Raw genomic sequence first — 21,684 nt, 5'->3', positions numbered from 1 at the left:
TAGGAATCTGCAAGTGCTCTAACTGGGATGTAACCAATGTAAATGTTGGCCAGAAAGTTATGCGGCAGATGCTAAAAATGTGAAATACCAGCAGGATACACTCAGCAGCCAGTATGAATCAGCTGGGTTCCAGTGGAACCTGAACTATAAAACCTATTTCTATATTCACCGGTGCTGTCCAACTTGATGTAAATTCCAGCATTGCTGCAATATTTTGGGTAGTTATTAGACAGAAGAACAGAATTCAGGATGTGCACTAATAGTGTAATTTTGAGAAGGGTTATCATTAACCATATAAATCCTCCCTACTTCTCTTTACAGGCAAAGTTGCCATCAAAAAAGAGGAACTTCAGAAATATCACAATCGAGATACCTGGTTCCCACTTCAGCCCGTGGACGCTGACTCCGAAGTTCAGGTGAGTTCAGTTGGGTAATAAGTGGCAGACCCATAATAAGAGCCACATTTCTGTAGCACCTTCCATAACTCCAGGCCAACTCATAGAGCCTTACAGCTACTGAAGCACTTTTTGAAATGCAGTCACTGTTTTAATGTTGGAAATGCAGCAGCTAATTTGCACACAGCCAGCTCTCACTACCTGCCATGTGATCATGACCAGATCACCTGCTTCTGGTGATGTTGGATTGAATGAAAAATATTAGCCTCAGACACCAGGGAGAATTGCCCTGCTGTCTTCTTCTGAGACTCAGTTTAAAGCCATCTAAAAGACAACAGCTTTGACAGTGCAGCAGTTCCTCAGCCATGCACTTGTGAATCATGTGAAATATCAACCTAGGATCAGGATTAGATTAGATCACTTACAGTGTGGAAACAGGCCCTTCGGCCCAACAAGTCCACACCGACCCGCCGAAGCGAACCCACCCATACCCTTACATTTTACCCATTACCTAACACTACGGGCAATTTAGCATGGCCAATTCACCTGACCCGCGCATCTTTGGACTGTGGGAGGAAACCGGAGCACCCGGAGGAAACCCACGCAGACACGGGGAGAACGTGCAAACTCCACACAGTCAGTCGCCTGAGTCGGGAATTGAACCCGGGTCTCAGGCGCTGTGAGGCAGCAGTGCTAACCACTGTGCCACCGTGCCACCCACAAGAAGTAGGCCATTTGGCCTCTCCATCCTGCTCCGCTTTTTAAAATATAGGGAAGGTTTGGAAGGATATGGGCCAGGAGCTGGGAGGACTAGGTTAGTTTGGGATTGTAGTTGGCACGGATTGGTTGGACCGATGGGTCTGTTTTCCGGCTCTATGATCTCTGCGGTCTCACCAGTGCTCTTTGGCTGATCTGAATGCAACCTCTAACCCAAAAGCCTTCCACAATTCATAACTTTTCACCAAAAATATCTATCCACCTCCAGCTTCAAAATATTCAACGATTCTATTTTCACCACCTTTTCAGGATCTCAAGGTTCCACATGGTAGATTAATTAGTAAATTTAGGTCACATGGGATTCAGGGTGAGCTTGCCTATTGGTACAAAATTGGCTTAAGAGCAGGAGACAGAGAATGGTAGTAGAAGGTTGCCTTTCAGACTGGAGGCCTGTCACCGGTGGGTTTGGTTCTGGGATCGCGTTTGTTTGTCATTTATATAAATGATTTGGATGTTGAAAGGGTTCAGAAAAGATTTACAAGGATGTTGCCAGGATTGGAGGATTTGAGCTATAGGGAGAGGCTGAACAGGCTGGGGCTATTTTCCCTGGAGCTTCGGAGGCTGAGGAGTGACCTTATAGAGGTTTACAAAATTATGAGGGGCATGGATAGGATAAATAGACAAAGTCTTTTCCCTGGGGTCGGGGATTCCAGAACTAGAGGGCATAGGTTTAAGGTGAGAGGGGAAAGATGTAAAAGACACCTAAGGGGCAACTTTTTCATGCAGAGGGTGGTAGGTGTATGGAATGAACTGCCAGAGGAAGTGGTGGAGGCTGGTACAATTGCAACATTTAAGAGGTATTTGGATGGGTATATGAATAGGAAAGGGTTTGGAGGGATATGGACTGGGTTGTGGCAGGTGGGACTAGATTGGGTTGTGATACCTGGTTGGCATGGACGGGTTGAACCGAAGGGTCTGTTTCCATGCTGTATATGACTCTATGGCACTGGGACTCTATGAGAATGTAAAAGGCATGTTTGCAGATGCCACCAAAATTGGTGGCATGGTAGATAGTGAAGAAGGTTTTCTGAGATTACAAAGTGATCTTGATCAAATGGGTCAGTGGGCTGAAAAATGGTAAATGGAGTTGAGTTTGGATGAATGTGAGGCATTACATTTTCACACAGCAAACAGGGCCAGGACTTATACAGTAATGGTAGGGCCCTAGGTAATGTTGTAAAGCAGAAGAACCTAGGGGTTCCGACGCATAATTCTTGAAGTTTGTGTCACATGTAGACAGAATGGTTAAAAAGGCACTTCGCACACTTGCCTTAATTGCTCAGTCCTTTGAGTATCGGAGTTGAGAAATCATCTTGAGGTTGTACAGGACATTGATGAGGCCGCATCTGGAGTACTATGTCCAGTTCTGGTCACCCAGTTATAGGAGGGATATCAGTAAGCTAGACAGGGTTCAGAAGAGATTGACCAGGATGTTGCCAGGTGTGGAAGATGTGAGTTATAAAGAAAGGCTGGATCGTCTGGCTGGGGCTGTTTTCACTGGAGCATAGGAGGTTGAGAGGTGACCTTATAGAGGTTTATAAAATCATGAGGGGTATAGATTGGGTTAATGGTAGGTGTCTTTTCCCTATGATGGGGCCTTTCAAGATGAGGGGGCACATTTTGAAGGTAAGAGGAGAGAGATTTTAAAAAGACATGAAGGGCAAATTTTTTACACAGTGGGTGGTTCGCGTGTGGAATGAACTTCCTGAGGAACCAGTCGGTGCGGGTACAGTTACAGTGTTTAAAAGACATTTGGATAAGTACATGAATAGGGAAGGTTTGGAGAGATATGGACCAGGAGCAGGCAGGTAGGACTCGATTAGTTTGGGACTGTGGTTGGCATGGACTGGTTGGACTGAAGGGTATGTTTCCGTGCTCTGTGACTCCATGATCTATGCGGTCTCACCAGTGCTCTTTGTAAATGAACATTTGCTCCAGTTTAGAGGCTGAAATGTGAACCGACAGTCTTCTATCTCAGAGGCAGAAGAGCTCTCCACTACCAGCTGTGCTTACACAGCTGATGCTGTATAGCAAATCCGAAATCCTGCTATTCTCAATTGAAGTGACAAGCAACCGCCTTTATTTGCACCTTGCTGTTCCATCAGTGGGAGAAGAGTCACATTTGCAGACAGAGAGTCCGGTGGAATCAGGTTTAATTGAAACATTCAAAAGGGAGTTAGGCTGTCGTCTGAAAAGGAACAATATGCAGGGTTATAGAGAAAAGGCTGGAAAAAGTCACTCAGTGAATTGTTAATTCAGAGAGCCGGTGTAGACATAATGCACTGACTGGTCCTCTCCCGTACTGTAACAATTTCTGCGTTTTGTCAGTGACATCCACATCCACATCTAACTCTGAAAAAGATCATGGCCTAGGAATTTGGAGTGTCTATCATTAGGCGTTTTGAGGAAGTGTTATGGGAAGGTTCAGGGTGAAGAGAGGTGAAAATGGGATTGGGGTTTGGGAGAGAAGGTTGGGGCCTTTAACCTGAGATCTAGAGGAGTGCTCCTGTCGTCCTGGCTCCACATTCAGATGAGGTTACCTACCTTCTGCTCGATGGCTGCTGCTAGTTTGCCCCAAGTGCAGCTCACGATGCCACTGTCTCTGTCAAAAGGAACCTGTATTGCTGTGGAACCTGAAGTTGGCGTTAGAATCCTAATTTTCACATGGAAGCACAGTGACAACTGCTTCTGGGGTAGTGAAACAATATCGCTTGAATGACCTGATTGAGAAAGGTGAACTTCTAGCTGGAACTGTTGACCTACTTCCTGCCTGCTATTTTGGGGCCTAATAAATGATAATGCCTGAAACGTTAATGCCACATTACTCAGTTTCTAGCACATTGGATGTTAAGAGTGTTTATTTTTAACATCTCCTCTGTCAATACAGACAGATTTACCAGTTCTCTACCTAATCTGCTAATTCCTGTTTTATGGTAGTCTATCATTGCTGAGAGCAATTTATGAAATGATGTTTCTGATGTGAAACCTTGGTTAATGGTGACAAATATATGATAAAATTACACCTCTGACACTTGCAGCTCTACCTCTGATTAGCATTTGAGCCCAGAGCTATTGTTAATGGGAAGGGGGAGCCATAATTAACACATCACCAGTATTACTATATGGTTGCACAGAATTATGTAGAGTTTTACAGCACAGAAAAAAAATGCCTCAACTCCATAACTCAATCAGGTTGACCTTTTAGTTTCACAAATGCATACTTCCACCCTACACCACTTGACCCTTTTGACTGAAACAAACAGTGACGGTAGGGCCAGGATAAATTTCATTGTCGAGTGCAAAGTGAGTTTAGGGCAGTCACCAGGTTGTGAAGTTGCAGGTAAGAGCACACAGGTGAGCTGGCATCTCCAGGCCTAGTCCCCTGCAGGTCTGGAAGGCAGGATTTAAGTCTCAGCATTGACAGGTGTTTACCGTTGGACTTCCTCCAATTGGCAGGGTGCCTGTTGCGGCTGGGCAGTTGGCCAGTATGTCATGTACAGTTAAGACTAATGGTTGTGGATGAAATTGCCTTCGACATAAAATTAATGCTTTGGATGAGAAAAATATAAAACAGCTCATAACAATCCAGTGGTTATTTTGAAGAATCTTTTGTTTTTTTTCGACAAACTTAAAACTGCCACAGATAAAAATCCAAGCAACGTGTCTGACATCTGAATGGTGTTCCCTCTGCCATTTTTCACCATGTACTTTTTTTTCTGGTAATTTTCATTTCAGCAATTGTGTCATTTTGGTCAAAAGACCTTTCAAAGGATGTAGCATTTCCTCTGCTCTGCCCTTAGATACTGGAGATCTTTCTGAACATATGGTCACTGTGCAGAGCTCGAGAATATAGTCTTGAGTACACAAAGTAACCACTGCACAATTATTCTACATCTTCTATTTTCCTTCGTGTCTGTGTGTGTGTGTGTCCAGTGTGTGTGTCCGTCCACTCTCTTCCTCTATTTATTTCCAACTTTGTATTACGCTACTCCACTTTTTTTTCACTTCACAGTTTTGCTAAGTTTCTTCTTTTGTAGAAGGTGAGTGCTGATGTGTGGGCCAGCATTAATCACCCATACCTAATTGTCCTTGAGAAAGTACTGGTGGGCCCCCTTCTACATTTTTGTGAAGTTTACAATGGCCAAGCCAACCTAGTATTCTTTACAATATAAAAAACGAATTGCGGATGCTGTAAATCAGAAACAAAAACAGAAATTGCTGGAAAGGCTCAACAGGTCTGGCAGCAACTCTGGAGAGCAATCAGAGTTAATGTTTCAGGTCAAGTGACCCTTCCTCAGAACTGTTTTTGTAATATTGCTAATTCATGTGACCAATCATTTCACATACCCCTTTCCCTCAACCACATCCTTTCCCTCAACCACCTAGAAACCTCTTCTGAAATTTTGATGTGATCTCTGCTTCATTCGCCACTGATGGAGAGGTGCCAGTGTTGGACTGGATTGGACAAAGTTAAAAATCACACAACACCCGGTTATAGTCTTAACTCCAAAAGCTAGTACTTCTAAATAAACCTGTTGGACTATAACCTGGTATTGTGTGATTTTTAACTTCATTCAGCACTGGAATAGTGAATTGCATATTCTCTTGGGGCAACACAGTGGCTCAGTGGTTAGCACTGCTGCCTCACAGCATCGGAGACCTGGGTTCAATTCCCGCCTAGGGCAACTCTCTGTGTGAAGTTTGCAAAATGTGTGAAGTTTGCACATTCTCCACACAGAATGTGTGAAGTTTGCACATTCTCCCCGTGTCTGTGTGGGTTTCCTCCCACAGTCCAAAGATTTACAGGTTAGGTGAATTGGCCATGCTAAATTGCCCATAGTGTTAGGTGCATTAATCAGCAGTGAATGCAGGGGAATGGGTCTGGGTGGGTTACTCTTCGGAGGGTCGGTGTGGACTTGTTGGGCTGAAGAGCCTGTTTCCACGCTGTTAAAAGAAATCACTGTCTAAAGAATTGCTTTTGCTTTCAATCCTAAATCTTCTGCATTTAATCTGATTTTCTTTATTTCTTTAGTTTTGGACTCTGATCATTGAAAGGTTTTCTTCCTGTATACTCTGTTCCATCTCCTCATTACTTCAAGCGTTTCTTTCAAATTGTCCCTTACTCTTCATTGTCTGAGAGAACAAATGTCGGCAAATTTCTGAATGCAAAAACAATAGGGAGATAATAATTGGGCAAAAGTGAGGACCGTAGATGCTGGAAACCGGAGTTTAGATCGGAGCAGTGCTGGAAAAGCGCAGCAGGACAGGAAGCATCCGAGGAGCAGGAAAATTGACGTTCATCAGGAGTAGGGGATAATAATTGGGGATATTTCCCACCAACATGTTAACTGAGGTGCAAACAGTGTGAAAGACATGGAGAGGACAAATGTTGTGAACTGCATTCAAGAAAACATTTGTAGGGCAAGCCAAATACCATAACAAGCCAAATTAAAAGGAACACAATTCTAGATTTACTCTGAGGAAATGAAGGTGCATGAAGTAGCAGTGGGTGATCATCTTGGAAATGGTGACTGTAAAACAGGTAGAGTTAGCATCATGATGGGAAGGGACAAAGGTAGAATGGGGGTAAAACTTCTTAACCGGGAGAAGGCAAACTTTATAAAGTTGAGAGATTGTCTGGCAAAGTTGGACAAGTTACAGTTGCTGAAATGAAAGTCAGTGGCCAATCAATGGGAGGTATTCAAAAGCAAGATTTTACAGGCGCAGTGTAGGCATGTCCCTGCCAGGGAAAAAGGTGGTATGATCACACCGAGAGCCCCTGGTTATCCAGAAACATAGCAGGCAAAATAAAGCAGAAAAGTGGAGCTTATGACAATCTCAAAAAGATGTATACTTTCGAAGGCTTAGAGGATTGTAGAGCATGCAGAGGTTAAGTGAAAATGGAAATTATGAAATCGAAGAGAGGATAAGAACGAATATTGTCAGGTAAAATTGATGAAAATTCAAAGATGGTTTGTCAGTTCATTGAAATCAAGAACTAAGGAGAGGATTGGGTAAATCAGGGATATACTTGGTCAGTTATGAATGGCTGTAGAATAGGTAGGCATGGATTTTAATGAATTATATGTCTCTGCCTTAACAAAGGTGAGGGGTGATGTTGACATTCTGGTTAAACAGGTGGAGTATGAAACAGTCAATAAAATAAGCAAAATGAGAAAGGAAATATTAGAAAGATTGTCCTCCTTGAATCACTAGGTCTGGGTGAATTTTACTTAAGGCTATTCAAAGAAGCTAGGGAGGAAATAATAAATGCTTTGAGGATCATTTTCCAATCCTTATTAGATACCAGAAGTTGCAAGTCTGAAAACTTTGTACTTTTATTCAAAAAGGATGTGAGGAACAGACCAACTAATTATTAGCCAGTCATCCTGACCTCAAATTACTAGACACAAGCTTGGGAAATAGCATGAACTGTCACTTGTAAAAATATGGAGTAATCAAGGATTTTCAACACGGTTTTGTTAATGGAAGACCAAGCCTTACTAACTTATTGAGGAGGTAGCAAGGACGATTGATGAAGATAAGTGGATTTTCCTAAGACCGTTGACAAAATCCCAGATGGTAGACTATTCAGAAAGAAAAAATGCCCATGGGACACAGGTGAATGTTGTTATGGACCAAACCAGACTCCCTTGAAATATTTTAAGAAGATAGCCTAGACATGAACATATTCTTATTTTAAAGGTAAATGCAAATGCTGTGTTCCAGATGCAATTTGATTGGTCAAACATTAAGCAAAACACAATTTATTCATATACTATATTTAAAATACAACAAAAGAAAGAACTTAGAATAACTTTACTCGATTGGAAAGCTTAACAGAATAATAGATACGGAAACTATTACTAATTAACTGTTCCAATATAGTAACATCTCATAAACGCATCCCTTAGCAAAAGCGTAAATTCAGAAAACAGATTTTCTCACGTGCAATGCCCAGAGTAGGCAGAGAAACCCCAGCTTCTAGTTGCAACTGAGAGAGGGGGAAAATAGCTTTTACTTCTCGAAGCCTCCAGCAGCTTCTCTCTAAACTGAAACCTAAGGAACTAAAAGAAACTAGAAATCTTGATCTGTGAGAGCTGGCAGCACCCATCCAGGCTGCTTCTATTGTTCCAACTTTAAAAAATCTCCAGGGCCTGGCAGGCTCTTTATGTTACTACAGACTGTTTGTTCAATCTCTGCTTTAAAAGAAACCCAGGGAAAATGCCACAGCTTCATCACGTGATGACTTAGAGTCATAGAAATGTACAGCATGGAAACAGACCCTTCGGTCCAACTCTTCCATGCCGACCAGATATCCTAATCCAATCTAGTCCCATCAGCCAGCACTCAGCCCATATCCCTCCAAACCCTTCCTATTCATATACCCATCCAGATGCCTGTAATTGTACCAGCCTCCACCACTTTCTCTGGCAGCTCATTCCATACATGTACCACCGTCTGTGTGAAAAAGTTGCCCTTAGGTCTCTTTTATCTATTCCCTCTCACCCTAAACCTACGCCCTCTAGTTCTGGACTCCCTGATCCCAGGGAAAAGGCTTTGTATATTTACCCTATCCATATCCCTCATGATTTTGTAAACCTCTGTAAGGTCACCCCTCAGCCTCCGACGCTCCAGGGAAAACAGCCCCACCTGTTCAGCCTCTCCCTATAGCTCAAATCCTCCAACACTGGCAACAGCCTTGTAAATCTTTTCTGAACACTTTCAAGTTTCACAACATCCTTCCAATAGGAAGGAGACCAGAATTGCACGCAATATTCCAAAAGTGGCCTAACCAATGCCTGTACAGCCACAACATGACCTCCCAACTCCTATACTCAATACTCTGACCAATAAAGGAAAGCATACCAAACGCCTTCTTCACTATCCTATCTACCTGTGACTCCACGTTCAAGGAGCTATGAACCTGCACTCCAAGGTCTCTTTGTTCAGCAACACTCCCTAGGACCTTACCATTAAGTGTATAAGTCCTGCTAAGATTTGCTTTCCCAAAATGCAGCACCTCACATTTATCTAAATTGAATTCAGAATGACCTCAGTGGCATAAAATGAAGATTGATGGTTGACGGATGTTTTAGCGAACGGAAAGTGGTTCCCAGTAGTGTCTCCCAGGATTCTGTACTGTTTGTGGTATCTATTAATGATTTAGACTTAAATGTACAAAGCATAATTGGGCAATTTGCACATGACAGAAATATTGTCTGTATATTTAACAGTGAAGAGAATGGCTGATGACTGCACAAAGATATCAATGGTTTGATTCAATGGCAGAAAAGTGGCAAATTGAATTAAATGTTGAGAAGTACAAGGATTTCCATTTGGAGAGGGCAAAGGAATACTCAATAGAGTGTTGACAGAGGTAGTGGGAATGAGAGACCTGGGAGTGCACGTCTACCAATCCCTGAGAGTGGCAGCTCAGGTAGATAAGTTGCTAAAGAAGGCATAAGGGTTACATACTTCCATTGAGTGAGTTATTAAATATATGAGTTGGGGAAGTGCTGGGTCAATATAAAACAAAATTTAGGGTGTAGGTTTGCTCACTGAGCTGTAGGTTTGATATCCAGACGTTTCATTATCTGGCTAGGTAACATCATCAGTGGCGACCTCCAAGTGAAGCGAAGCTGTTGTCTCCTGCTTTCTATTTATATGTTTGTCCTGGATGGGGTTCCTGGGGTTTTTGGTGATGTCATTTCCAGTATGTTTTCTGAGGGGTTGATAGATGGCATCTAGATCTATGTGTTTGTTTATGGTGTTGTGGTTGGAGTGCCAGACCTTTAGGAATTCTCTGGCATGTCTTTGCTGAGCCTGCCCCAGGATAGATATGTTGTCCCAGTCAAAATGGTGTTTTTTTTCCTCCGTGTGTAGGGTTATGAGGGAGAGAGGGCTGTGTCTTTTTGTGGCTAGCTGGTGTTCATGTATCCTGGTGGCTAACTTTCTTCCTGTTTGTCCTACGTAGTGTTTGTGGCAGTTCTTGCATGGAATTTTGTAGATGACGTTGGTTTTGTCCATGGGATGTACTGGGTCTTTTAATTTTGTTAGTTTTTGTTTGAGAGTGTTGGTGGGTTTGTGTGCTACTAGGATTCTGAGGGGTCTCAGTAGTTTGGCTGTCATTTCTGAAACTTCTTCACCACAGACCCCAGGAACCCCATCCAGGACAAACATATAAATAGAAAGCAGGAGACAACAGCTTCGCTTCACTTGGAGGTCGCCACTGATGATGTTACCTAGCCAGGTAATGAAACGTCTGGATATCAAACCTACAGCTCAGCGAGCAAACCTACACCCTAAACCTCAACCTGAGCTACAAACCTTGACAAACCTTGCATAAAACAAAATCACACAACACCAGGTTATAGTCCAACAGGTTTATTTGGAAGTACTAGCTTTCTGCAGGAATACAAGAAAACAGGCAAAATCCCAAACAGCGAGTACTTCCAATTAAACCTGTTGGACTATAACCTGGTGTTGTGTGATTTTTAACTTTGTACATCATCACCTCTTCATCAGGGTCAATATAAGATATTGGTAACATCACAGCCAGAATTCTGTGCACAGTTCTGCTCACCACAAGGCAAGGAGGATATAGTTGCTTTAGAGAGAATACAGAGGAGATCTCCATGAGTGTTGTTAAGGCTTAGAAATTGCAGCCACGGGAAGAGATTGGATGGGTTAGAGATGTTTTCCTAAGAACAGAGGAGGCTGAGGGGTGACTTAATAGAGGTGTGAAAAATAATGAGGGGCTTGGATAGGGGCTTGGGAAAACCTGCCAAGGAAAATGACCAGGGCACAAATGTAAGGTAATCATTAGAAGGACTAGAGGGGCCATGAGGGGAACCTCTCTTTCATTCAGAGAGTGGCATCCTTCTGGAATTCATTGTCCTGTCTGGCTGAGGTGGAAACCCTCAACTCACTAATTTAGAATCAACCTAGATCTGCACCTGAATCACCATAGCATGCAAGGCAAAAGGTTAGGTTCTGGAAAGTGAATTTAGAATGGGCAGCCAGCACAGACATAGTGGGCAGAATGACCTCTTTCTGTGCTGTAACTTTTCTGTGGTTCCATAGTTATTTTGAAAATGATCCACAAATTTCAGTTTTTCATATTAATATGCCCTGACATCAGTTACCATCCTGATGAATTTGAGCTGCACTGTTCCAGTTCTCTCAATACCTCTCCTATCTCACAGAACTCAAAACTACCTACTCTGGTCTGTTTAAGGTTTCATGCAGACTCATGACCTCCTGTGGATGTTGGCATATTAGTCAGATCTTTTAAAGCCTCCAAAAGTAAGGATCAACTTGTACCTGAGTATAAAAAAATTAACCCCACAGGTGTGGCAAATCATTAACTCGAAGTGTCATCAGCAGTCGATCGAAAGAATGGGTCAGTCTTAAACTCTCATGCATCTTTGTAGACGAGCCCTTAAAAACTGCTTGATCCCTTATGTCCAGTTATAAGGTACCAGTAAGTGAATAATTTAGAATTGTAGGGTGTAACGTTGAGGTAAACTCATAATAAAATGTGTTGTGACTGGAAAGAAGGTTTAATCTATTCACTGAATATGTGCAAAAACATGATTTTCAGCACAGGGAAATGAGATTTCCTGATATGTTAGATCAACCGATACAGGACAATGTATGATTCACCTTGACTAAAAGTGCTGGATTCACCAAGGAGTGGTAGTCAGTTTTCCACTCCATCACTATTTATTTTATGTTAAGAATGAAATCTGTTTTCCTGGTAGGAAATTCCAATCATTGCTCCTGCAGAAATTGAGAGGTACACTAAATCCAATTGTGTCCTCACTGTGCAGAATACTCGGATGAAGGCAGACCACACAATCTTCTCAGTGCATGAGTTGCTGTATTCTGTGATTTTATGTGTACAGCTCCTCAGACAGTGACTTTGCCAGCTCTTGTGAAAAGTTAGGTGTGAAGGTGTGAGGATTGGGTGCCGAGTGAGTAGGGTGTCAGGTTGGGCAAGGTGCAAGGGGGGCACGTGATGGAGCACTATTGGACAGGGGCACGAGGTCTGGTGAGGAGGGGTGGAAGGGTAGTGTTATGCTCAGCAGCAAGTGAGACTGGAGGTTTTTGTGACTGTGAAGATTGGGGAGGGTGGACAGCTGCTCCAATGGTGGGACCGCAGAGTTAGGGTGGCGCTGGGTCCCAGGAGGGTGGTGGGTGTTGCATGAGGCAGGTGTCGGCTGCTAGAGTAGGGAGGCCAAGGCTGGGGATGGAGGTTGGATCAGGGCCCAGGGACTGGAGAGGTTTGGAGGAGAGGAAGCTGGGGAAGTGTGCAGTACATGGGAGTTGAGGGGGTCAGTTTGAGAATTATCCAGGAGTTAGACTAATTGTTTACCTTTTACTGGATAACTTTTAACTCAGTAGAAGCAAAACCCTTTGAATTCTCAGGGTTTTGTTTTAGGAGGATTGGAGATGCTGGGTAATTTCCTATCATGGAATTCATAGAATCTTAGAATTCCCACCAAGTGGAAATAGTTGCTTTGGCCCAATAAGTCCACACTGACCCTCCGAAGATTAACCCACCCCGACCCATTCTCCTACCCTATTTCTCTACATTTACACTGACTAATGCACTTAACCTACACATCCTGAACACTACGGGCAATTTAACATGGCCAGTTCATCTAACCTGCAGACCTTTGGATTGTGGGGGGGGAAACCGGAGCAAACCCACGCAGAAACAGGGAGAATGTGCAAACTCCACGCAGACAGTCGTCCGAGGCTGGAATCGAACTCAAGTCCCTGGCGCTGTGAGGCGGCAGTACTAACTACTGAGCCACCGTGCCAACTCTTTGATTTCCCTAGCAATTTCTACAGAGTTTGATACATTGGGGTTTCTGGGGGGGATAATCACCACATACAACTCCCATCGAGAAATGGTTATCTGTTCATTGAGAAATCCTGGCCTAGAGCTGATGAATGTTGTGAATTCTATTTCTAGCATGTTGACAGATTCATGCTCACTTTTTATTTACATATTTAATTGAGAATAAAATTCAAGTTTTCCAACTGCAGCGTATGAGATTTCACCTCCCTATCACTGGATTATGAGTCTATTAACATATCCACTGTCACATCTTACCAGGCAATTGGGTGCAGTACTGAAGGAGCACTGCATTGTCAGAGGGTCAGTGCTGAGGGAGTGCTGCACTGTCAGAGGATCAGTTCTGAGGGAGTGCAGCACTGTCAGAGGGACAATCCTGAGGGAGTGCTGCACTGTCAGAGGGTCAGTATTGAGGGAATGCTGCACTGTTAAATGTGCTATCTTTTGGATAAGACAATGCACTGAGACTATGTCACTTCCCAGAGGTGGATATCAGACATCCTGCAGCCATAATTTCACAGAAGAGCCAGGAGTTCTCCCTTCTGTTCTGGTCACCATTCATCCCTGAGCTGGTTGAATCAAAAACAGACAGCTACATTTCTCAATGTAAAGATCCATGATTGCATTAAAGTGCTTGTTTCAGCAGCAAATGTAATAAAATTCACACAATACAGGAAAGGACAGCATGGCCTGTGCATGAGGTTGTCATGCAGATGTTCCATATCCGGGTCCTCTTGTGGTGCAGTGGTACTATAAGATCAAGGTTCAATGCCCACCTGCTCCAGAGGTATGTAATGATGTCTCTCAATAGGTTGATTAGGGAAATAAGTTAAATTTAAGAAAACAAATTAATTGTTGTGTAGTAGTTTGTGGTTCCTGAGGATGTAAGCAGAGCTGTTTAAAAATCTAAGTCTTCTCTTTGTTAACAGGTAAATCTCAGTGTTGTCTTTGTGCATCTTATAACTCCTCATTATGGAAACTATTTCAGGGTAAAGTTCACCTGGAGCTGAGGCTGAGTGAAGTCATCACCGATATCGGGACCATTTGCCATAAGTTGGCCACACGGTGAGACTCTGTTTATTTTTTTGTATTCTCATAGAATCCCCAGAGTGTGGAAGTAGGGCATTCAGCCCATGCCAGTCATTTGAGGAGCATCCCACCCAATCCCTGTAACCCTGCATTTCCCTTGGCCAATCCACCTAACCTGCACATCTTGGGGTTGTGGGAGGAAACCAGAGCACTCAGGGGAAACCCACGCAAACATGAGAAAAATGTGCAAACTACACACAGCTGATTGCCTGAAGCTGGAATTGAACCCAGGTCCCTGGCACTGTGAGGCAGCAGTGCTAACCACTGAGCCACCAGACTTTCCCAATACTTGTTCCTTAATCAATTACGTAATGAGAGTTTCTCTGTGATTTTGCCATTTACTCTGGCTGTGAGCCCAAGGGAGTTCTTCACAAGGAAATTATTTGTGCTTGAATTACAAGTTCTTCCAGATTCCTGTGGACCAATCAGCCTTTAGAAGTCTTTTTCCCTTCTCAAACTGATTGAGCACATTTTAAAATGTTTAAATAGTTAGGATCAGGAGGGACCATTTCGTCCCATAAGCCTTTTTTACCACTGTGTTCAGTCATGGCTTTTGTAAATCTTACAACATCCACTCAAGTTGGCTGTGTGAAGGGATGAAGGGCTTTTGCCCAAAACGACGATTCTCCTGCTCCTTGGATGCTGCCTGACCTGCAGTGCTTTTCCAGCACCACACTCTCCCAGTTGATGAACTAACCAACTTTTGCTGGTCTGTGCTGTCACATATATTGAAGATGCTAGATATAGAATGTTACAAAACCTGTAGATCCTGTCCTCCATTTTGGCCACGTGAAAAATGTCACGGGAACTTCTCAGCACAGTGCTGTGTTTCTGGATGTCAAGTAGCCAGTGATATGCTGGGTTTACTGCATTGGTACAATATGCAAAAACATTTCACAAGATCGGGACAGGATAGGAAGATCATTCACTGCAGTTACTCATTCGTCCAAATGAGGATGGTTAGAATGTAAGAGTGACCATTTGGCAGAGCTAAGTGCAATAATCCCATGAAAGAAATTTAGATTGTTAATTGACAAAGAGAACTGTTACAAGCGATTGAAAGTGAGAAGGAGAATGAGATATTAAAGGGTGGAGAGTGTGATTAGATTGGGTCAGATATTCAGGGACATCAGGAGTAAGCATGTGTCCATGTCACAAAAGACAGGACTTGTAAGGAGCCAACAAGCAACCAATTACTATATGATGTGCAGTCATTGTAATTGTGCAGCTAAACCCTGCAGCCATGTTGCACGTAGTAAGAAACAACAGAGGTAAGTAGTATATGTATCTGTCTTTGTTGATGTTAGTTGAAGGATAAATATAGTCCAGACCATAAGCAAGGTATTTATAGTTATGAATTATGTGGAGAACTGGAAGATATTGAATTGTTTTGTTGCTTTCTTGGTTTCTTGGAAATGAAGTCAACAGTTGAATGTGGACCATAATCCACCTGCTGAATACAGAAGGTCAAAAGACATTGAAAAAGTAGCTAAACAGAGCTTTGCTGGAGATAAGAAATGGGGTTTATTGCCCTGTTTTGGACTAAAACCTAGCTTTTGAAAGAGACTATTGGGTTCCTGTGCTGATGGCGGATTCCTGGACTTGGTTTCTGTTTCACAAACACCCAGGGATTAAAACCTCCAAAGCTTCAGGAATGCTGCAAGTCCCTCTCTCCCTCTGTTGGGGATTGACAATGTTTCTATACCTCAGTACTTTAACAATGTTGGAAACACTGATAAGCTGAGCTCGCACCATCATCCAAAACCTTGGAATCTGTTGGATTTCCATCCGAATTGGAGCTTGTTTGGAAGATCTTTCATTGGTTTACATCTGTTGGCAGTTTAGTTTGTCAACAAGAAACTCAACGGACTGAGGGTTCACCAGACTCTGTCTTTTGTTTTTCGGAACACTGGGCCAATAATGGTGGTCTTCAATGCCTTTTTTAAAAGTACCATCTCTAAAGTAATCTTTTATCGTGTTGAGTGTGACAGTTTGGGGATTAAAGGGGGGTTATGCTTCCAGTTTAGATGTTACCCAGTATTTCCACTTGTTTTTATGATTGAGTATTGTTTTATAATAATTGAGTCCATTAAAAAAAACTCTCCTTTATTCTGGATAACAGTGCAAAGTGGAAACAATTGGTCACTTTGGAGGATGGATCAAAACCTTTTTTATTAACGGTGGAACTTATGGAGATAAATAGCAGCTCATTCCACCAATCTTGCTGGGAACTTGCTGACCTCAAACCGGTTGCAGCAGCAAGAACAACAAGCTGTGTTTACATAGTGCCTTTAGCAATATAAAATACACCCAAGAGATACCACAGGAGCATTACTGAGCAGAAGGTGAGACCCTCGCCTCAAAAGAAGCCATGAAGGCACATCACCAAGGGACAGCTTAAAAAAAGAAGAGATGTAGGGAGGTTTAGAGATGGGATTTCAGAGCTTGGTACCCAAGGCATGGCCACCAATAGCAGAGTGATCAAAATCAGCCATCCATAAAGGGGTTTCTGGGGCTAGAGTAAGTTATAGGAATGGAGAGATGTTGGGCCAGAGAATGGGGGGTAGTTGGTTTTAAAGCAAAGGTGAAAATTTTAAGCAAAAAATGATGAAACAGCAGCACTCCAAAAGCTTGAGATTATAAATACACCCGTTGGACTATAAGCTGGTGTCGTGTGAGAATTTTAAAATTGAGGCATTGACCGACCAAAGCCAGTGAATGTAACGGTCAAGGGCGAATGGGACTTGATTACAAACTGCTAGGTTTTGAATCACCTGCAGTCTGCAGGAGTGAGAATGTTGGGAGGCTGGCTGGGAATGATTTGCAATCATCCAGCACAGGAAACAAGGAGATGTAGGGGCTTTAGGAGCAGATCAGCTGAGAAAGGGAAAGAATCTGCAGATGGAACGGAGGTGGAAATAATTGGTCTGGGTGACCATGTGATTAGAAGGTTATCGAACGCGATACCAACGTTGCAGCATTTTAAAACACTTGCCAGGGAGAGGGATGGTGACTGTTGCTAGGGAACAAAGTTAGTCATGGGGACGGGAACTAAAGGCCCCATTTTTCCCAATGGTTAGTTGGAGGACGTTCCTACTCATCTGTTATTGGCTTTTGGATAAAGTCTAATTCAATGACAGTGGAGGAGTTTTGATGTTGAGGTGAGGCTGGGAGCTATCTATGTCCATGTGAAACGCAGTGCTGCTTTTGGATGATGGATGGGGTCCAGATGAGAAGTAGGAGTGGATTGAGGTTATTTCGTTGGGGACATCAGAGATAACAGTGAGGAAATGGGAGGAAAAATCCAACTGCAAGTGAATTTCTAGCTAGAGGTTAGTGGCTACAAATGGAGCTAAGTTCCATGCTTCAGCACAATGACACATTTCAAAATACTTCATTCACTGGAAAATGTTAGGATGTCTTATAGTTGTGAAACACATTTAAGAAATGCAAGTCTTTTTTCCTTTAATTGGTAATGATTAGTACTTTCTGTTTGCATGAATGACAAAGAAAATAATGTCCTGCAAAAGTGCTAAATTGCATAATGCTAACCATTTTAAAATGCTAAACAGAAGCATTTAGTACCAACTAAAAACCAATATCATATCTGTCTTGTTTAGGGTTCCCTTTGAAATGGGAAGGAAAAGAAATTTTAGCCGAAAACACTGATAATGTTTGTGTTGTGTAAAGCACCGACTGTATTCCCAAAGGGATGGATACTTTGATGACAAACCCAGAGGTTCTAGACACATGCAAAATGTGGAACAAGTTTGAACTTGTTCGGAGGGACTGTGCGAATCTCCTACTTTATTGGAAAGGAAATGACAATTTGGTTCCTACTGGAAATTATACAGCACTTGCCTCATCGCCATTCTCCATATCCTTCCAGGCTTCAGTCTCGGTTTGGACATTTGTTTAGCATAATTGATGTCGATCTTCATCTGGCTTCTAAAAGAATTAATTTGGCAGATTAGTCAATTTGCTGCCAGTGGAGCTTATGAATTTTACAGTACGTCATGTTCTTCCAACAGTTTAATTGCTCGGTTTGAGTCAGCCCCAATCTCTCGGATATTTCAACTAATGGAATCAAGCCTATTTAATTTCCCCTTAGTCCCTCCACATGCACATGCATGCATACACACACACACACACACATACAGACGCACACACACGCGTGCGCACACACACACACACACACACAGACACACACACACACACACAACACACAGACACACACACGACACACACACACACGACACACACACACACAGACACACACGCATGACACAGACGCGCACACACACACAGACACACGCACACGACACGCACACACATATTCACATCCATTCTCATGCATACATGAACACACTCACATTTACATTTATGGTCACATTCACATGCACACACACATCCAATCACTCACTCAAACTAGCACACACTCGCACTCTCACACACACTTATGTTTGCACATACACAAGCTCACACACACAAGGGTTTATTCATTCACTCTTACACACAAGGCTCTCCACAAACACTTAGATACACACACATTAGCACATACATCACATGCATGCACCACCCTACATGCACACCACTTTATCTCTTTACACATATACGCACACATTGGTGTGCACAGGTCCAAATAAAGTCACTGACCCCTTGACAGTTTAGTGGTTCCTTTGACCTGTTCCTGTCACAGGGCAGACCTTCCCCTATAGTGTTCCTCTGACAGTGCCGCGTTCACTCAGTCCTGACCCTCTCATAATTCACTCAGATGTTTTCTGCATTAGGTAAATTGGTTATCATTTTGTGAGGAACATAGGACACAGGTGCTACTGTAAAGAATGGGAAAGCAGAAATTCATCACCATTTCAATGATTGAACTGTTTCTCATTTTTTCTTTCCACTCAGTGTTATAGAATGCGAAGACTTGCCAATAGTCAATGGACAATGTGATCCATATGCAACGGTTACCTTGTCTAGCCCATCCAGGTATCGGTTCGTTTCTAATTATGATTATTGTTTGATTGTAACTTGCAGCAATGGCCAAACGCAATCTAAATTTTACCAACATTCCTGTGTACGTCCTTTTCACAAACATGTTTTCTGTTGTAACAACTCTTAGTCTAGCTCTACTGATATTGGGATAGATTTTCAACTTGCAGCCTGGAATTAAGGATGTCCAGATTTTATCTCCATGAACCCCAACATTTAGCTTTGCTGTATTCACAGTCAGGACAGTTACTGTGTCTGACCACCAGCCAGCTCTGTAGTGTACAATTCGAATTCTCCCTCTGCCCACCGCCGTAGCGTATTGGCAATGTTTCTGGATGACTCATTCAGAGACGGGGAGAATGACTCGAACCAAACTCTTTGCAGCAGAAATCCCAGAATCAGAGAGGGTTGGGCGTTTGGCAGTGGCGGAAAAATAGGAAAGTAAAACACTGGTTTCACATCGCCGTTGATTAAGAGTGAAGTTGCACATGGTGATAAACCATACCCACCAGTTACTTTGAGAGGCGAGTTGTCTTTGAAGTGAGTTCATGTCCCACTATTTGTGAATCATTAACATTGTGGCATCATCCTCCCTTTCTCTCTGCAAAGATGCTGGCTGACTTGTTGAACATCACCAGTTGCAAACTGATTTTATCACAGGTCTCCCAACAATCAGCAGTACAGTATTTTGCTTGTCATTTTTAAAAGTTTCCATCTGTATTAAGCTTCCAGACTGTGCATTGACAAAGCTGCCAACTCATTTTTTACTTGGTTACCAGATCTGAGTTGAAGAAAACTAAAGTGAAACGAAAGACAAACAATCCACAGTTTGATGAAGTGTTTTATTTTGAGGTAAGTTCTCATTGAAGAGTTGCTTCAAATTCTTGCATTTGATCTTCATCAGTACAGACTGTAAGCGTAGATAATTGTGTTTTAGTTTTGGACAGACCTTGTGAAATTCAGCCTTTCATTACTCATTGTTATACCGCTTTTCAACTCTTTAGTCAATCATTGTGCTGAACATTTGAATGAGAATTATTTCAGTAAACTCTTTCCGATGACACTGAGCAAATGTGTCAGTGGGGTCTGGAACATCTAGTACTGACGCTCCTTGTGAGCTCCCTGTCCAGATTCCTGATATACACTCCTGATGTGGAATCCTGGCAAGCTCAGGGCTGACTTCTGGCACTGTTACCCAGTTCACTTACAGAGCTGCTTTCTTCTGTTTCCAAAACTATTTCAGACACACCAAATAAAAACGTCTGAAGTTTTATGTCAAGTGATTGTGTTTTCATGTGTTAGGAAAAACTCTCTCTATAAAAAAATCTCTCATGAACCTCTGTTTTGGGCGTTTCTGACTCAGTGCGGTGACAGCATTGGGATCACCCCACTCGATTCACTAAGACCTAGAATACCAACAGCTATGAAATTCCTGCCCCCTGGAATTCCGCATCCAAATTACTAATCCCCCACCCCTATCCTCCTCTGTTCCTCTCAAAGTCCTCTGCAAAAACCTGATCTTTCCATCCTTTCTGTTTCTGTCCCTTAGCATCTTAATTCCCAACCCTTTCCCATTCCACATCCTTAACTCCTCATTGCCCAACTCATTTTTTATACCATATGCCTTGCCTTTTTAATGTCAATGCTTTGGAGTCTAAATGGACTTCAGCAAGACCTTCAACAAGGTTCTGCAAGGTAGACTGGTTAGTAAGGTTAGATCACACAGGATCCATGGAAATCTAACCAATTGAATATAAAAGTGTCTGACAGTAGGGGACGGTTGGTGATGGTAGGCGTTGTTCAGGCTGGAGGCCTGTGACCAGCAGTGGTGCCATAAGGGTCAATTCTGTGTGCATTGTTGTTCCTTATTCATATAAACAATTTGGATGTGAATAGTGGTATAGTGGACAGTGAAGAAGGTTATCTAAGATAACAACAGGACCTTGATCAACTGAACCTGTGGGCCAAGGAATGGCAGATGGAGTTTTATTTGGATAAATGTGAGGTGTTGTATTTCGGCAATATGAGCCAGGACTGAACTTACAGAGATAATGATAGGGCTCTAGGGAGTGTTGTCGAACTAAAAGACCAAGTGATACAAGTACATAGTTTGTTGAAATTGGATTCACAGGTAGACAGGGTGGTGAAGAAGGCTTCTGTTATGGTTGCCTTCATTGGTCAGACCATTGAGTACAGGAGTTGGGACGTCATGTTACAAGACATTGGTGAGGCCACATTTGGAGTACTGTGTACAATTCTGGTTGCCCTGCTATTGGAAGAATATTATTAAAATAGGAAAGGTGCAACAAAGATTTACAAGGATGCAACCGAGACTGGAAGGTTTGAGCTATAAGGAGAGTCTGTTACATTTACCCTGGAGCCTAGGGGGCTGAGGGGTGCCCTTCTGGAAGTTTGTAAAATCTTGAGGTGAATAACCAAGATCTTTTCTCTAGGGTAGGGGAGTTCAAAACTAGAGGGCATAGATTTGAGGTGAGAGGAGAAAGATATAAAAGGGACCCAAAGGGGCAACATTTTTACACAGAGGGTGGTGAATATATG

General features: G+C 42.7%; 1 protein-coding gene across 2 annotated transcripts in view; it reads left to right on the top strand.

Moving 5' to 3' along the window:
- Positions 1 to 21,684, top strand: part of rasa3 (RAS p21 protein activator 3) — a 192,121-nt gene that overhangs the window by 137,095 nt on the left and 33,342 nt on the right. For both annotated transcript variants that reach the window (XM_060825837.1, XM_060825838.1), the window contains exons 4-7: positions 322 to 416; positions 14,030 to 14,106; positions 19,042 to 19,122; positions 19,905 to 19,977. In XM_060825837.1, coding sequence (XP_060681820.1) covers positions 322 to 416; positions 14,030 to 14,106; positions 19,042 to 19,122; positions 19,905 to 19,977 — 326 coding nt within the window. The remainder of the gene's footprint in view (positions 1 to 321; positions 417 to 14,029; positions 14,107 to 19,041; positions 19,123 to 19,904; positions 19,978 to 21,684) is intronic.

Source organism: Hemiscyllium ocellatum, chromosome 6, assembly GCF_020745735.1.
Source record: "Hemiscyllium ocellatum isolate sHemOce1 chromosome 6, sHemOce1.pat.X.cur, whole genome shotgun sequence".
NCBI classification, from domain to species: Eukaryota; Metazoa; Chordata; class Chondrichthyes; order Orectolobiformes; family Hemiscylliidae; genus Hemiscyllium; species Hemiscyllium ocellatum.
The sequence above is the reverse complement of the archived record's forward strand: the minus strand, read 5'-3'. Positions and strand labels throughout refer to the sequence as shown.